This window comes from Haliaeetus albicilla, chromosome 5 (genome assembly GCF_947461875.1).
Source record: "Haliaeetus albicilla chromosome 5, bHalAlb1.1, whole genome shotgun sequence".
Taxonomy (NCBI): Eukaryota; Metazoa; Chordata; class Aves; order Accipitriformes; family Accipitridae; genus Haliaeetus; species Haliaeetus albicilla.
The window spans coordinates 19,567,090-19,584,936 of record NC_091487.1 but is presented as its reverse complement, the minus strand read 5'-3'; the positions used below and the strand labels follow the sequence as shown (position 1 = coordinate 19,584,936).

The 17,847-nt window shown below is 49.3% G+C and overlaps 1 protein-coding gene across 1 annotated transcript in view; it reads left to right on the top strand.

The window, feature by feature from the left end:
* The first annotated feature begins 1,748 nt into the window (after positions 1–1,748).
* The window catches only part of KCNK13 (potassium two pore domain channel subfamily K member 13), an 81,618-nt gene continuing 65,519 nt past the window's right edge, over positions 1,749–17,847 (top strand). Inside the window, exon 1 of the mRNA XM_069783661.1 lies at positions 1,749–2,563. Within this exon, the coding sequence (XP_069639762.1) occupies positions 2,227–2,563 (337 nt within the window). The 5' untranslated portion in view covers positions 1,749–2,226. The remainder of the gene's footprint in view (positions 2,564–17,847) is intronic.

Sequence of the window (17,847 nt, the reverse complement as noted above, 5' to 3'; positions counted from 1 at the left end):
CTTCTACATGTCTTTTAAATTCCTCCAGGGATGGTGACTCAGCCACTTCCCTGGGCAGCCTGTTCCAATGCTTGACAACCCTTTCTCAGTGAAGAAATTTTCCCTAATAACCAACCTAAACCTCCCCTGCTGCAATTTGAGGCCATTTCTTCTCATCCTATCCCTTCTTGCTTGGGACAACAGACCAGCACCCCCCTCACTACACCCTCCTTTCAGGTAGTTGTAGAGAGCGATAAGGTCTCCCCTCAGCCTCCTCTTCTCCAGGCTAAACAGCCCCAGTTCCCTCAGCCGCTCCTCATAAGACTTGTGCTCCAGGCCCCTCACCAGCTTGGTTGCCCTTCTCTGGACATGCTGCAGCACCTCAATGTCTTTCCTGTAGTGAGGGGCCCAAAACTGAACACAGTACTTGAGGTGTGGCCTCACCAGTGCCCAGTACAGGGGACGATCACTTCCCTGCTCCTGCTGGCCACACTATTTCTGATACAGGCCAGGATGCTGTTGGCCTTCTTGGCCACCTGGGCACACTGCCGGCTCATATTCAGCTGGCTGTCGACCAACATCCCCAGGTCCTTTCCCACCGGGCAGCTTTCCAGCCACCCTTCCCCAGGCCTGTAGCGCTGCGTGGGGCTGTTGTGACCCAAGTGCAGGACCCGGCACTTGGCCTTGTTGAACCTCATACGATTGGCCTCGGCCCATCGATCCAGCCTGTCCAGATCCCTCTGTAGAGCCTTCCTACCCTTGAGCTGATCAACCCTCCCTCCCAGCTTGGTGTCATCTGCAAACTTACCGAGGGTGCACTCAATCCCTACAACTATCACAACGACTTGAGATGTTGTAGTAATTAACCTGCTTTCTAAAATAAAATATATGTAGGTTTTCTTTCACTGGAAAGAAAGAGCGTTTATATACTAGCATGTTTTACAGAGCTGAATTCTAGCCCCCAATTATTTTAAAGTAGAATTCAGCACTGTAGCAACTGCCAGATATTGCTGAGTTTAGCTTTTTCTTTTTATAGTAACAATGATTTTTCCAGAAGGTTTGGATTGAGAGCTCTTTGACCCTGAAAATAATGCATTTATAAACCACACGGCAGCAGCTGGAGAGCTGCCTCCGTCTTCCACACACAGTTTCCCCTCGACTGCCCAGTGCTGGAAGACGGAGATGCGGGAACTGGTCGAGAAGGCAATCGGTAGCCAGGCCCGCAGAGAAAGAGGTGCCCTCTTTTGGCAGAAGGGAGTCATTTCTCTAGCTTTGATCGTAGGGGCATAGATATCGTCAGCTGCAGATTTTTCCTCCCGGTCTCCGTCAGAGGCCCCGTTACGCCGGGCGGCACAGCGCTCCTCCGCCCCACGGCCCGGGGCTGGGCAGAGGACGGGGCGGACGGCGGCCCCCCCCGCGGGCGGGAAGGCCGCGGGCGCCAAGGGGGGGCAGCCCCCCGCTCCTCTGAGGGGTGGAGGCCGGGGGCGGCCGCCCTCCGCCGGCCCGACCTGCCAGGTGCCGGCCCGACCTGCCAGGTGCCGGCCCGACCTGCCAGGTGCCGGCCCGACCCGGCCCGCCCTAGCCCTGCCCGGGGCAGCGGGGCGACCCTCGGGGGGCGGCGGCCCCGCCTCTGCTGAGGGGAGCTTCCCTCAGGGGCCGGGCCCGGCCCGGTGCGCGGCTCCCCGGTGGCCGTGGCGCCGGCGGCCCGGGGGCGAGGGCGGCCGCGTCCCGCCGAGCGGCGGGGGAGGGCGGCGGGGCGAGCTGCCGCCGGTCCCGCCTCGCCCACCCTCCACCCCCCCCCGGCGGGCAGGAGGCGCCTGGCGGTGCCTGTCCCTGCGCCCCGCTCCGACGTGCTCGGGGCGGGGGAAGGAAGGGGATATGAAACCGGCGGAGACGGCAGCCCGGCGCGGGGCCGGGGCGCGGCGGGGCTGAGGGGCCCCTGCGGGCCGGGACGGGCCGGGACGGGCGGGTCCCTCGCCCGCGGGATGCGCCGCAGCCCGGAGCCCGTCCGCCGCGGGGCCGTGCCGGGCGCGGCGGGGCAGCGCCCTGCCCCCGGGGCGGAGGTGCCGGCCGGCTCCCGGGAGGAGAGCCGCTCGCCGCCGCCGGGCTCCGCGGCGCCCTGAGCTCTGCGGCCGCGGCCCCGCGCACGCCCGGCGGGCGGCGCCGGGATGCCCGGCGGCGGCGGCGGCGGCGGGAGGGCCCCGACGTAGCGTGGCGGCGCGGCAGCCCGGTCCCGCGGGGCGGAGGATGGCGTGTCGCGGCGGCTGCTGCTCCAGCGCGGGTCGCCTGAACGCGGACAACGCGCGGTTCCTCCTGCTGGCGGTGCTGATCGTGCTGTACATGCTGTGCGGAGCCGCCGTCTTCTCGGCCATCGAGCTGCCCACGGAGCGGGAGGCCAAGGAGCGCTGGGAGGAGCGGCTGGAGAACTTCACCCGGCGCCACAACCTCAGCCGCGCCGAGCTCCGGCACTTCCTCCGGGAGTACGAGGAGGCCAGCGTGGCCGGCATCCGCGTCGACGACATCCGGCCCCGGTGGGATTTCACCGGCGCTTTCTACTTCGTGGGCACCGTCGTTTCCACTATCGGTGAGCGCCGGGACCCGCCGGCGGCGGCGGCGGCGGAGGGACGGGCGGGGGACGGGGCGGCGGCGGCGGCGGCGGCGGGGCGAGGGCGGGGGCGGCCGGCGGTGCGCGGCCCCCTCTCTGCTCGCCCGGCTCCGCGGGCTCGGCGCGGGCTTCGTGCCGGTGCCGGGCACGGTCCCGTCTCCTCGCGGCTCTTTTTCCTCCCTCCTCCTGTCAAAGAGGCGCTGCCGCGGGAAGCGCCACGCCTGCGGAGCGCGCTCTCCCCTGCAGCGCCCCAGAAGCCTTTGGAAGCCCGAGCGCCGGCAGCCCGGCCGGCTGCTGGCTCCGCGGGCGCCGTGCTCGGGGCGGGCAGGGCACCGGCCGCCAGTTTTCCCCGCGAGTCCCGCTTGCCTGCGGGAACCTGGCCTCGGCATGCGGTGGCAGACGTTGTGAGGGACCAGTCGCACCCAAAGCCGAAAGCTTTAGATGAACGCCGTATGCCTTTACGGTCTGGGAAATCTTTTTGTAGCGAGTCTTAGGTCTGGAGGTAGGTGGCTTTGTAGGCTGCAAGCTCAGAAGGGACCTTTCTGAGGATCTAGGTCTGGTCTTAGCAAGCGCCATAAACCAGAATTGGAAGTGTCCAGCTGCGAAGCGTACAACTTGGAAAGGCTGGGTTTCAAACCGCTCGGCTTTTTGCTCTTCTGGCTCTCAGAGGCAGAACCGACAAGTCGGTGGGCGCTGCTTATTTCGTTTGTGAATAAACCCAAGTTTATTCAGGTTGAAGGAGCCTTCGGGGAAGGTGATATTGAATAGAAATTCCGAGGGGGCTGACGAGAGTACATTAAGATGAACAGGGACAGCACCAGGAACTGACATAAGCACCCCTGGGACCCCATGGGCGTCAACAGAAAGGCTTCATTCAGGCGGCTGCGGACAGCTAAAAGCCCCGGAGAAACTGAGCTTGCTTTAGTTAAGGACAGGCAATCTTGTGCGCATTTAGCACTGTGATAAATGGGATCACTGAATCTTAGTCACGGTATCTCCAATTCACAGCAGTCTCCCTCCACATGTGAAACGCACGCTGAGGAATGATTGTTCAATTACCAACAGCAAATCTCCAGTAAATCTCCATTAACACTTGTTCCCTGAAGAGGAGTTTTGAGATGCCTTGCTTTACGTGGGACGTGTGAGAGTTTGTGCTGTCCTGCAGTTTGTAGAATACCTGACATTTCCCAGTGGTTCTGCTCAACCTCTCCCTAGCACTGAGTTTCTTAGGTCTGGAGTTAATTTTGTTGTGAAAGATGTCATTGGGATGGTTTTATATTTCCTCAGGGCATCAAGATTTGAGTGTTTTGTGTCCTTACACCTTAAGTCTGTAAGACCTAAGAACTATGCTTAGATGTTCTGCTGAACTGGTAATTTAAAGTATTCTCCTGCAGGCTCTGCAACCACATGCTTATTTTTGTCAACCGTATTGGGGTCCTAACAATAGATTTTGTTTTACACATCTCATATCAATATTTTTGCTCTCTTCTCGGCCCTTTCCAAATGGTCCACGTCTTCTTTCATGCCCCAGTATGTTGTCCAGAATTAATATGTTACTCTAGCTGCAACCTTGCTAGTTCCGAGGAAAGTGGAAGGATTATTTCATGCTTTTTTCAGTCTATCCTTCTGGTGGCTATATACATTTCTACAGCTAAATAAAATTTGGTGCCTTCAGTTAAAAGCACTTTTTCAGGAGCAGGTGCTTTTATGGCATGTTCCTAATGTCAGCTAACCTTCTACACTCAGTACTATGTGCTGGTATAGAAGCTTTTGATTTAGCAGGTAAATTGTTGTAAAAGCAATCATCTTTCATTTCTTTTGTACTTTATATTACTTTTTTTCTCTTTTGCATAGTGGAAATTATTTTGCTACTCCACCAGAGTAAATTTATTTCTTCCGCAGTAAATAAGGCAAACTTAGCCACTTTGATATACTGCTAAAGCATCACTCAAATATTACCTGTAGCACCAGCTACTTCCAGTACTTTAGCTAGAAAGAAATACCATCATGTATTTTTGGCTTTCAGAGGAAAGAAGAGTTTTGCAATATCTAAGGGAATAATACTGTCTTTTTTAATTAAGATTCACACAAAATCTTTGTCACATAGGTATCGGAGCATGATGCTGGCGCATCTAGTCAAGAGGTCAAAACTAAATATAACTAGCCTATTTTCATTTGTCAAGAAAATACAAAGCTAAACAGAGCTGAACTAATAAAAAATAAATAATTTGTCTTTTCTCAGTTTAGTGATGTAGAATTTGTTCCATAAAAGGGTTCATTCCTATCAGCGCTCAGCCTGTAACTCCTATATTCTGGTGTGTCTTTTGCTTAGTGTGATCCAGCACTAAGGTTCCCTATACAGTAAGCGGAAACATTAGAAATGTAAGAAGGTAACCACAAATACCTGCCTAGACTAGCCAGGAGGTTACCCCAAGGAGGAAGGTGGGGTCAAAGCCTCTCCATCCCATGAAGGCAGGTGCCTAACTCTAACCCACAGGGAGGAGCCCACATGTGTGTAGCAGGCTCCTCCATAAGCCCACTCTGGTTTCCAATCAGCCCTTTGTCACATAATGTAGTGTCCCTTTTGCCTAGAAATCGGGTGATAGTAGTACTGTCTCAGGATGTGAGAGATCAAAACAGCTTCTTTCTCAGCAAGGACTTGAAGCAACATCCCAGTGTCTCAGCAGAGTGCCCTGACCACTGGTCTAGAGAATAATGTCAAGCCAGGACTCTCAGTGTTTTCTCTTGAAACTCTTCCACTTTGCATAGGCTAATAAAATCTCCTGCAGACCAGAAAGTAAAGTCCCCATTTGCACTTCAGTGAATCTTTATGTGGTTTATACAGGGGGGTACAGCGTTTAGCAGGCTCTGGGTGTTCAGCAGCATTAGACTGTAAGGGTTGCAATGGTCAGCAGGCACTCTGACGTCTAAGGACCTCTGTGGTACCTTGGGACAGTAGTGCCTCCAAGAGGTAGGGAACTGCTGCCCATGTGTTTTGAAGATCTGCGCATTGGATCACTGCTTATCTTTCATAACAGACACGTGGGTACCCCCAGTTCCACTGGAAATAGGTGGACACTACTACCTTTGAGCAATACAGAGAGTTAGCATACTGGGATATTTGCAGCATCTGGATCCTCCTCTGCTCTTAACTATTGGAAAAAACTGTTATTGACTTCAGTTGCATCAAACGAAGAATTTATCAATGCATCAAGACACCCTTATCTCATGTACAGCTGTTTTTCTTTGAATAACTTAAGAAAATTGAAAGGGCTTTGTTTCCTTTTTCTTTTTTAGAAAAACATCTATGCCCGCCCCAGCCCATATTATGATCTTGACTAAAACCTGTTTATTTTCACTGTAAATGGAATAAAATGTATCTTGTCATGAAGGAACAGCCTGAAGCAACTCCTCAAACTGACGTATGATATGGCTGCCCTTTTCACAGGCTGGTGGAGGTTGGAGGGGATCTCTGGAGATCGTCTAGTCCAACCCCTGCACTCCAAGCAGGGTCAGTACAGCCGGCTGCTCAGGGCTGCGTCCTGTCGGGGTTTGGAGGTCTCCATGGATGGAGACTCCATAAGCCTTCAGGGCAACCTGTGCCAGTGTTTGACCACCCTCACAGTAAAAGAAGGTTTTTCTCTCTTGTTCAAATGGAAATTCCTGTATTTCAATTTGTGCCCGTTGCCTCTTGTCTTTTCTGTGTGAACTGCTTAAAAGCAGTGAGGCAAGGGAGGAAATTACACCGTCTTCACAAAATGAGGTACATTTTCTGGAGAAATTGTCAAAATTTGCATCCTTCCTCTCTGCAAGAAGCTGCAGCATGTTGGGCTGGAAGCGTAAAGTCTTGGTGCAAGGTGAGAAAAGAGATTTGTCCACCGATGCATCACCTGGGCCCAAGAGGTAGAATTTCCTGCAGCAAAGGGTGAGATTTTTACCATAGAGAGTGATGAGCAACCAAACGGCATATCGTACAGAATGGGTAGAAGGAGTCACCTGCTAGAAGCAGCCTAGAGAGGGTTGCTGATGGGAGCGTCATTTACTAATGGAGAAATCTGCATGGGGTGAGACAGCCGCACTGTCCATGTTACAGCAGTCTGTCGTGGAGTGAAGGAGGGAGTGCTCATCAATGTCAGAGAAACTGCCTGTTTCCTCATTTGCACCTGCGTAAGTGCAGTACCTACTATTGCGTGGAATTACAGCAGTGCAAAACAAGAAGTGCATGTGGGATAATGCCCAGCAAACCACCAAAGTCATTAAAACCGGAGAGCTGGGCTACTGCTTGTAGCCTTGAGATCACCCTGTCTTTACCATACGTAGAGTGAACAAAGGGTGGCAACTGCACCGAATGCTCCACCTGGGGCCAAAGATCAAGCTTACTCCTGGTGTCACAGAGGCCAAAGGATGTGCCATCACCTAACCATACCATGCCTGAACTATTTGAACTTGTACAGTACAAGGTGCGTTGTTCTCCTAGCTAACATTTTTCTTCTTTAAATACTGTTCATGCTGCAAGCAGCCCTAATAATTCAAAACAACCTGCTTTAGCCACTGAGCCACAACCAGCGTCCCGTAATCCCAGGTGGGGCAATGAGATAAGCTCACAGGAGCTAGTGTTTTGCTTTTCATAGATTCACTCAGTTTCTGGATTTTTCTAGTCATAGATTCTGGTCTTCTCTTTCTTCTTGGTGAGCCAACACTTCGAGAAAGTTGTGCATGTGCGGCAAGTGTGTTCTACCATTTGGAGGAAAGCAATACAAGTCAGTGCTTTTAGTTACGCTCCTAGGTATGCCCCTTATTCATTAATAAAGTGTAAGTTTCATCTCTCTGCTTCACTTTATCCAGCCCAACAGCAAGAATAGAACCATTCTTTGACTCAGAGAGGCTAAGCTCATTTTTGTGCCCATAAAGTGTACTGTCTTTCTTGTCCCTGAACGTCAGTTGCCTAAACATGAACTCCAGAAAACACCATCAAGACCCTGAATCCTGTCCGGAATGCAACCCCTTATACATTTTATTTTAAAGAGATCCCTCTTTTCCTTAAAAACAGTGGCATGCAGCTGTTGAATAAAAGCATAGTGATTAAAGTTCTTCCACAAGAAGGGGAGTTTGGGTTTTGGTTCCCTGCTTTGAACACAGCTCTCACGTTCTGGCTATTCTTGATGAAGGCTTCATTTAGTGGAGGGTGATGTGTACATAATTTTCAGTTTTATGGATCCTTTACTGATTCCAAGATGCTTTTTACCAAGGGTGCTGTCAGTGATGGAGATAATCCTATGAAGAACTCCTTGTTCAGCATGGGAGCTGTTTCAGATGATACCCTTCTGAGGTACCTACCTTCACCCTGGTACGACGTACAGAACCAGAGCATGCAAGGACTAGATTACATCCCTGGAGCCACTAAGCCTCTGGGTCCTTTCCTGAATATAAAGTTGTGGTGGGTTGACCCTGGTTGGATGCCAGGTGCCCACCAAAGCCGCTCTATCACTCCCCCTCCTCAGCTGGACGGGGGGGAGAAAATATAACAAAAGGCTCGTGGGTCAAGATAAGGACAGTTTAATAAAGTGATAGCAAAGGTTGCGCGCGCGAAAGCAAAGAAAAAAAACAAATGATGTTATTCTCTACTTCCCATCAGCAGGCGATGTCTAGCCACTTCTCGGGAAGCAGGGCTTCAGTACGCGTAGTGGTTGCTCCGGAAGACAAAATGCCCCCCCTCTTCCGTCTCCCTTTACTTAGCTTTTATATCTGAGCTGACGTCATATGGTATGGAATATCTGTTTGGTTGGTTTAGGTCAGCTGTCCTGGTTATGTCCCCTCCCAAGATCTTGCCCTGCCCCAGCCTGCCATTGGGGGGGGGGGGGCAAAAATGTTGGAGAGACAGCCTTGATGCTGTGCCAGCATTGCTCAGCTGTAGCCAAAACACTGGTGTGCTATCAACACCTTTCTAGCTACTGATGCAGAGCACAGTGCTATGAGGGCTGCCATGGGGAGTATTAACTCCATCTCAGCCAGACCCAATACAATCTCCACCCCTTATTCCATACCATTTGCGTCCTGCTCAGGTTCCACATAACTTAATACAGATATCTTCTAACCATACTATTGTATTTAATTCTCATTACTGAAATCCTTTCTCACCAACACTTACAACTGAGACTACATACTTAAACCACTTTTATACCCAACATACGGATTTATACATTCTTATTAATTACTATCCCCTGTCCTTTAAGAGATAGATATTCCATGGGCTTCTTCCACTCTTCCTGATGTTCACATACAGGTTATGACTTGAGCCCCATCCATCAAGATGAGTGGTCAGGACAGGAGAAGCAGTATGTTCGATCGTTGGGCCCCAACACCAGCTTGGTTTGGGTCACTGATGCACTTGTCTGGTTCCTTGCGAAGTTCACTCTTCTGCAGTTCAGGTCATTCCTGCTACATTACTTCCTACAACATACAACTCACATCACAGATTATTTTTCCCCCAAGGTTAAATGTCCTTGAGGCACACACTGGGTCTCCCCATCCTTCCGCATTACCCACCAAGTACACCCAGGTCCCTGAGCAAAGACAATCCCACGAATGGGTTTGCCTTTTCCCATGGGAGGTGCAATCCACACTGCCTTCCCCAGCCACTTCCCCATGTGCACTACGGGGACCTTATCTCCTCCCACAGTATGTAGGGGTTTTGTTTGGGCAGGACCAGGACGGTTAGCAGATCCTCTGGTGTTAACTAGCCAAGTGGCTTCTGCTAAATTTGTATCCCAATGCTTCCATGTCCCATTGCCTAGCGCTCTCAGCATAGTCTTCAACAGTCCATTATATCTCTCAATTTTCCCAGATGCTTGCGGGTGATAGGGTATGTGGTACACCCACTCAATGCCATGTTTCTTTGCCCAGGAGCTTATGAGGTTATTTCGGAAATGAGTCCCATTGTCTGATTCAATTCTTTCTGGGGTACCGTGTCGCCATAAAATTTGCCTTTCGAGGCCTAAGATGGTGTTTCGGGCAGTGGCATGGTTTACAGGATATGTTTCTAGCCAACCAGTAGTTGCTTCCACCATGGTGAGTATGTAGCGCTTGCCTTGGCGTGTTCGCGGCAGTGGTCCAATGTAGTCAATTTGCCAGGCCTCGCCATATCGAAAACCCAGCCACCGCCCTCTGTTCCAGGGAGACTTTACTCTGGTAGCTCGTTTGATTGCAGCACATGTTTCACATTCATGAGTGACCTGCGTAATGGCCTCCATGGTCAGGTCCACCCCTCGATCACGAGCCCACCTATATGTTGCATCTCTCCCTAGATGTCCCGATGTCTCATGGGCCCATCGAGCTACAAATAGCTCACCTTTACGCTCCCAGTCCAGGTCCACCTGAGCTATTTCTATTTTGGCAGCCTTGTCTACCTGTTCATTATTTCGATGTTCTTCAGTGGCACGGCTTTTGGGCACGTGAGCATCTACATGACGTACCCTTAGAGTTATGTGTTCTACACGGGCAGCAATGTCCTGCCACAATGCTGCTGCCCAGATGGGTTTACCCCTGCGTTGCCAATTGGTCTTCTTCCACTGCTGTAGCCACCCCCATAGGGCATTAGCCACCATCCAGGAGTCAGTATAGAGGTAGAGTACCGGCCATCTTTCTCGTTCAGCAATGTTTAGGGCTAGTTGGATGGCTTTCACTTCTGCAAACTGACTTGACTCGCCTTCTCCTTCAGTGGCCTCAACGACTTGGCGTGTGGGACTCCACACAGCAGCTTTCCACTTCCGATGGTTCCCTACCACACGACAGGATCCATCAGTAAACAAAGCATAACACCTTTCGTCTTCTGGTAACTCATTATATGGTGGTGCCTCTTGGGCACGAGCCACCTCCTCAGGTGATGCTCCAAAATCTCTGCCTTCTGGCCAGTCCATGATCTCTTCCAGAATTCCTGGGCGGTTAGATTTCCCCAGTCGAGCCCGTTGCGTGATCAATGCTATCCACTTACTCCATGTAGCGCTGGTTGCATGATGTGTAGAGGGGATGTTTCCTTTGAACATCCAGTGTAGCACGGGCAATCGTGGTGCCAAGAGGAGATATGCTTCTGTACCAACAACTTCTGAAGCGGCTCGAACCCCCTCATATGCTGCTAGTATCTCTTTTTCAGTCGGGGTGTAGTGGGCTTCTGATCCTCGGTACCCCCGGCTCCAAAACCCTAATGGTCGACCTCGGGTTTCTCCTGGTGTTTTCTGCCACAGGCTCCAGGTGAGACCATGATCCCCAGCTGCAGTGTAGAGTATATTTTGCACATCTGGTCCTGTCCGGACAGGCCCAAGAGCTACTGCACGAGCTATTTCTTGTCTGATATGCTCAAAGGCTTGTTGTTGTTCAGGGCCCCATTCAAAACAGTTCTTTTTCCGCGTTACTCGATAGAGAGGGCTCACAAGCTGACTGTAACCTGGAATATGCATTCTCCAGAACCCCACAAGGCCTAGGAAAGCTTGTGTTTCTTTCTTGTTAGCTGGTGGAGACATAGATGCTATCTTGTTAACCACATCCATAGGGACATGACGGCGTCCATCCTGCCATTTTATTCCCAAGAACTGAATCTCCTGTGCAGGTCCCTTGACCTTGCTTTTCTTTATGGCGAAACCAGCTTTCAGAAGAATCTGAATTATTCTTTTCCCCTTCTCAAACACTTCTTCTGCCTCATTGCCCCACACGATGATGTCATCTATGTATTGTAAATGTTCAGGGGCTTCGCCTTGTTCCAGTGCTGTTTGGATTAATCCATGACAAATGGTAGGACTGTGCTTCCACCCCTGGGGCAGTCGATTCCAGGTGTATTGGACGCCTCTCCATGTGAAAGCAAACTGTGGCCTGCACTCTGCTGCCAAAGGAATGGAGAAAAATGCATTGGCAATATCAATTGTAGCATACCACGTGGCTGCCTTTGATGCCAGTTCATATTGGAGCTCTAACATGTCTGGTACAGCAGCACTCAGTGGCGGTGTCACTTCATTCAGGCCGCGATAATCTACTGTTAACCTCCACCCTCCATCAGACTTTTGCACTGGCCATATAGGACTATTAAAAGGTGAATGAGTCTTGCTGATGACTCCTTGGCTCTCTAGGTGATGAATCAGCTCATGGATGGGAGCCAGGGAGTCTCGGTTTGTCCGATATTGCCGACGGTGCACCGTCCTGGTAGCGATTGGCACCTGTTGTTCTTCAACTTGCAACAATCCTACAATGAAGGGATCTTCCGAGAGGCCAGGCAGAGTAGATAGCTGTTTGATCTTCTCTGCATTTACAGTGGCTACACCAAAAGCCCATCGGTACCCCTTTGGGTCCTTGAAGTACCCTCTCTTGAGGTAGTCAATGCCAAGGATACAAGGGGCCTCTGGGCCGGTCACAATGGGGTGCTTTTCCCACTTGTCCCCTGTCAAGCTCACTTCAGCCTCCAGTATAGTCAATTCTTGGCATCCCCCTGTCACTCCAGAGATCCAGATGGGTTCCGTGCCCCTGTATCCTGATGGCATCAGTGTACACTGTGCACCAGTGTCTACCAAAGCCTTATACTTCTGTGGGTCTGATGTGCCAGGCCATCGAATCCACACAGTCCAGTATATCCGGTCATCCCTTTCCTCCTCCTGGCCGAAGGCAGGGACCCTCTATTGCTGTTCCTCATCAGAATATTCACTGTCCGATCCTTGCGGTACCAGACCAGAAGTCCCCTCACCAGAATCAAGGGAGGTAGTTTCAGTTCTTCTATGCCTGGAGGATCGCTGAGTGCTTTCTTGGGCCTCTACAGCAATTACGCTGACAGCCTTCTTCTTGGGTGACCCCTTCTTAACAGCTGTCTTCCCTCTCAGTTCACGCACACGGGCTTCCAGCTTAAAGGTGGGTTCACCATCCCACTTCCTCATGTCCTCCCCTTGGTCACGCAGGAAGAACCAGAGTGTACCACGTGGCATACGCCTTAGGCTCCCTTTCCCTCTGACTGGGGCAGGAGAGGACTGATTTCTTGGAGCATCCCTAACAGCCAAGGCACTGTCCTGTAGGGATGAGGAAACACAGAGATTTTCCTCAAAGTTTTGGAGCCAAGACGACACTTTCTCCACAGTTGGTGTTTCCATATCTGGACAATACATTGCTGCCAAGCTGTTAGAATACGATGCTGGGGCACCTTGAATCACCTTTCGCCACATGGCCCGTGTGCACAGGACATCCTCTGGATCTTTGGAGACTTCCTCATCATCTAGATCACTGTAGATGACTTCCACCACTGTTAACTCTCTCAGGTACTGGATGCCTTCATCTGCGGTAGTCCACTTTTCTGAGGAATTCACAAGATCTTCCTTGAATGGATATCTTGCCCTCACACTTGAGAGAAGCCGGCTCCAGAGACTGCAAACTGCTGCCTCTTTTCCAATTCCTCTTTCAATTCCCCGGTTTCTAGCGAGGGATCCCAGCTGTTGGGCTTCCTTGCCTTCCAGTTGCTGACTATCAGCCCCATTATCCCAGCATCGGAGCAGCCAGGCAGCAATCCGCTCACCTGGCTGGCGGCTGTAATCTTTCCGCAAGTCCCGAAGTTCTGAGGACGTCAGGGACCGGGTAGTTTCCGCTTCCTGTTTAAGTTCCCTCACTCCTTCCTCCAATTTCCTTACCGAAGGACCAGCTTCTAGATCAAGCCTTTCCTCTTCTTCTTCTTCTTCTCTCACTAATCGATGGTATGGACCCGTTGATCTCCTTGTCCACTGCTTCCTTTTCACTACTGGGGCAATTACTGTAGTTGTTGTTGTTTGGGTCCCTATCTCGAGCATGGTGTCCTCAGATGCAGTCTGGGTCCCTGCCTCAACCATGGTCCTCTGACAGTGTTGAACTATGGCTCGGTAGGCATAGGCCAGGCCCCAGTACAGTGCGAGAAGCTGCTGGTTTTCATTGGGATAGGCAAGGCACCCTTCTATCAGGTGGCGCGTCAGTTTGCCAGGGTTACTTGCCTGTTCAGATGTAAAATCCCAGATTATGGGAGGTGATAACCGTCCTAGGAATCTGCCCAAATCCTTCCATATACCCTGCCACCCAGGCACTGGTCGCTTGAGGGCACATTTAAGTATTGCCTCACCTAAAACTTGCCTTCTCTTATACCAGGACGAGACCAGATTCCACAATACCCATAATATGCCACCAGTATTAATTATTAGTATTAAACAGCTTACATAAGGGTGAACAAGGACCTCGGGAGCCTGCATAATAAAACCATTCACATCAATGCCTGGTAGGGAGAGGGAGATGTGTTCCCTCATCTCCTCCACAAGATAGCTCCCACAACACAGGAAAGCCATCAGTGCCAGGACAAAGCACATAGACATTATTTGTATTAGCACGTTCCCGCGTTCCTTCATTCTCCCCACAAGATAGCTACCACAGCAAAACAAAGCCATCAGTGCCAGGACAAAGCACGCAGCCATTATTTGCATTAACATGTTCCCAAACTCAGCAAGCTAGAGATAAGCAAGCAGCTAACAAGCTCCGTGACCTGCACAGGAGCTTGCCACTTACTAACTAGCTATAGAACACTTAATGCAAAACTGCCGTTGTCGTGCCCCACGTTGGGCGCCAAAAAGGACTGTGGTGGGTTGACCCTGGTTGGATGCCAGGTGCCCACCAAAGCCGCTCTATCACTCCCCCTCCTCAGCTGGACGGGGGGGAGAAAATATAACAAAAGGCTCGTGGGTCAAGATAAGGACAGTTTAATAAAGTGATAGCAAAGGTTGCGCGCGCGAAAGCAAAGAAAAAAAACAAATGATGTTATTCTCTACTTCCCATCAGCAGGCGATGTCTAGCCACTTCTCGGGAAGCAGGGCTTCAGTACGCGTAGTGGTTGCTCCGGAAGACAAAATGCCCCCCCTCTTCCGTCTCCCTTTACTTAGCTTTTATATCTGAGCTGACGTCATATGGTATGGAATATCTGTTTGGTTGGTTTAGGTCAGCTGTCCTGGTTATGTCCCCTCCCAAGATCTTGCCCTGCCCCAGCCTGCCATTGGGGGGGGGGGGGCAAAAATGTTGGAGAGACAGCCTTGATGCTGTGCCAGCATTGCTCAGCTGTAGCCAAAACACTGGTGTGCTATCAACACCTTTCTAGCTACTGATGCAGAGCACAGTGCTATGAGGGCTGCCATGGGGAGTATTAACTCCATCTCAGCCAGACCCAATACAAAAGTACTTTTTGTCATCTTGCCATACTCATCAGCAGGAGTGCAAAGATTGCACCAGGCTGTTCAGATTCTCTTTCAGATAAACAAAACCAAAATATTTAGTTCCAACAAGCTCTGTTGAAGGTAACATATTGATGGTTTCCCTGCTTTCTTCTATTGTAGAGTGACCAGAGCGATAGGAATATCCCAGATATCAGTCCAGGTCGTGACTGCTTGAGTTAGTGTGACACCCATTCTCTCTTTCCCTTTCAGTCTACCACATCCTGCGGTCTCTGACTTGACAAGTGTATTCTGAAAAGGTGGAATACAGGTTACTGCCTATCATGTCTACTGTCCTTTCCCTTTTGGCATACTTTAAAAATGATACTTAGTTTCCACCATAACAAAATATTCAAAGATCTCATAGTGCAGAAAACTAGGAATTCTGATGAGCAGAAATAGTGTACAAGAAACAATTTCATAAAAATGTCATTGCAGTAATTAATGTATCAACAACTGTATGGTGATAATTTAAAAGTGAAAAGTGCATCTGGCTGAGTAAGTAATGCTGAACAAGGAGATGATATTTAGAAGGGAAGATATTGCTTTGAAATATTTCACAGATAGACAAGAAACAAAATGGAAAAAAATTGCTACACTGGTTGCTTTGGAGGCTGTTTTTTCAGGAGGTATTGAAACAGTCCTGCTGGCCTTCGTTGTGTAAATAGAACAGAACAGGGTTTATTTTTTTTTCCAAATACTGTAGCATTTACATTAAGAGAACTGCAAAGAGGATTTTAATTAAAGATAAAAAATATCTCACTCAGTAAATGTCTTAAAAGTGGAGCTACAAAAGAAAGAGGAACAACAAGGCTTGCCCTGTGCCAACAAGAGGAAACAGCAGCCAGAAACGATGAAAGCAGAGGCACCAAAGAACAAGGTTTATGTGACATGCAGGGAGCTGGCAGACTGAAAAAAAAAGGGGGGGGGAGAATGTTTCCTCTCTCATTTTGGTACTTTGAGAAGAAAGTTTTGTCTAGCGTATATAAAAAAGTCTTTCATTAATTATAGGTCATCTTTAAAAATGCATTGTAATACTCCTGCATTGATAGCCCTGAGAGCCTAAAAGACCTGTGTTCTCTGAGAGTGAGGATCGGATTGATTCCCTTCCCTTGGGCTTGGGAGGGTGCTTCAGGAAAGGCATCTCTAGAGCAAGAGGCTCTTCACTTTTCATTCCTGTCCTTCACCTCTGTCGCCCTGCCCTGCCCCGCCGTCCCGTCCCCCCCCGCCCTGTCCCATGTTCTGTGTTTGCCAATAAGGGGTGCTTAGGCTGATGCTTTAGGGACGTCGCAGGTAGACTGAGGCCATTTGCTTACTTTACAGAGGTAACCAAGTAGCTGTCAACTCTCTTAACTTGTGATTGCTACCAGCCTAGGACTGCATCTGTTAATAAATTAGGACTTTCCCCACCTTTGAAAGACTTACATGCTCATGTGAATGGTTCACTATAACTTACTGAAAGCTTTCTCTAATTTATGACAGATCTGTATAAAGCAAAGATGCAGGAAAAAATGTGAAAAGGAGAACAGCAGTTATAATGACAGGATGGCCACCAGTCTCTGCTATACGCAGAACAAAATAGGAATCTTCAAGCAAAGCAAACCATGTAATAGAAAGGAAGTATAAAATTAAATCAACCTGGAAATCTTTTTACAAGCAAGATCTAAAAAAGGTACAGACATGATAGCCTAGCATGTTCTCTCCTGGATAGAGGTTAAAACACAAGGTCCACATGGTTGTAACCCACAAACTAATGGGAAAGGCCAGGTCAGTTCTTCTGTGTAAATTTTCTTACTTCTGTTAGTGCCAGAGTCTTCAAGTGATCTTCAAGTCATCCAATTTTACAGAAGATATCTAAAATAGGTCAGAGGAATTAGTATGTCATAAGGTGTCTGTTCCTCTCCCCAACTGGAAAAAATCACCTGAGGCGCCAAGTCCAAAGGTAGATATTTATACTATTGGTGTTGATATTTAGGTGAAATAAATCCCACCCTAACAATCTAAAGATGGGCACCTAGGCAGTAGCAGAACCAAATCGGCATGCCGCTGTTGGTAACACTGACTATAGCTTCTCTGCCCTAGGTTCTCTCTCTCTCTTAAATGAGATCAGTAAGTAGTTAAAACCACTCTGAAGTCTGCAGAGAAAATAATTTTATCAGTTACACCTTCTCAAGAAGATTGGGGTTAGTTTTTTTTGTGAGGAGCTGGCAAGATTCTCCAGGGCATGACTTGATCATAATAGGGGATTTATCTATTTACAGGTGTATGTTCTGGGACATGAGCACAAGTTCTCTGGCAAGTTTTTGAAACATAGAAGCAACTTAGGAGGAGACCTTTCTGGATTTGACTCTAGCCTAGTTTCAATGGAAGTGCGGAAGGCAACTTCTCTGACCCCAGAGGGGCAGAGTTCATTATTCTTCAGTGGAGAGGGAGGAGGGAACAGAAAACCAGGAGATTTTAAGGGCAAAACTTTTAATAAACTCAGAGATCTGCATTGTGCTATTGTAGAGGAACCAAAACTAAAGAAAAAATGAGTTAAGGCAGGCTAGCAGTTTCTCGGACATAAGGTATGAATGATGCTGGCTCAGGTGATCCAAGTGTAGAAGGAGCACAGGAACTGTAATAAAAGACCAAAATGTCTAAATTTTAAGTTGGTTATTGATTTCAGTCACAAGAAGGAAGCATATAGAAAATGGATAGAAAATAAGATCAGTGAAGACAAATAAAAGGAATAATATGGAAATATAGGAACAGAATAAAAAGTCCAGCCTCTCAAAACATGGTCCTATTAGCGAGGGGTATCAAGGGTGATGTGAACTCATTCATCAGCACAATACTGATGAGAAAGACTAAGAAAAATATTGGTCTGCTGTATAGAAAAGAGGAAGAGCTCTCAACAAATGATTCCAAGAAGGCTGAAACATTTAATGCCTTTTTCTGCATCAATCTCCTGAAAAGGTCAACTCTGCACTGATGTGTGGTACAATTAACACTTGTGATAAAGGACAAAGTAAAAGAACA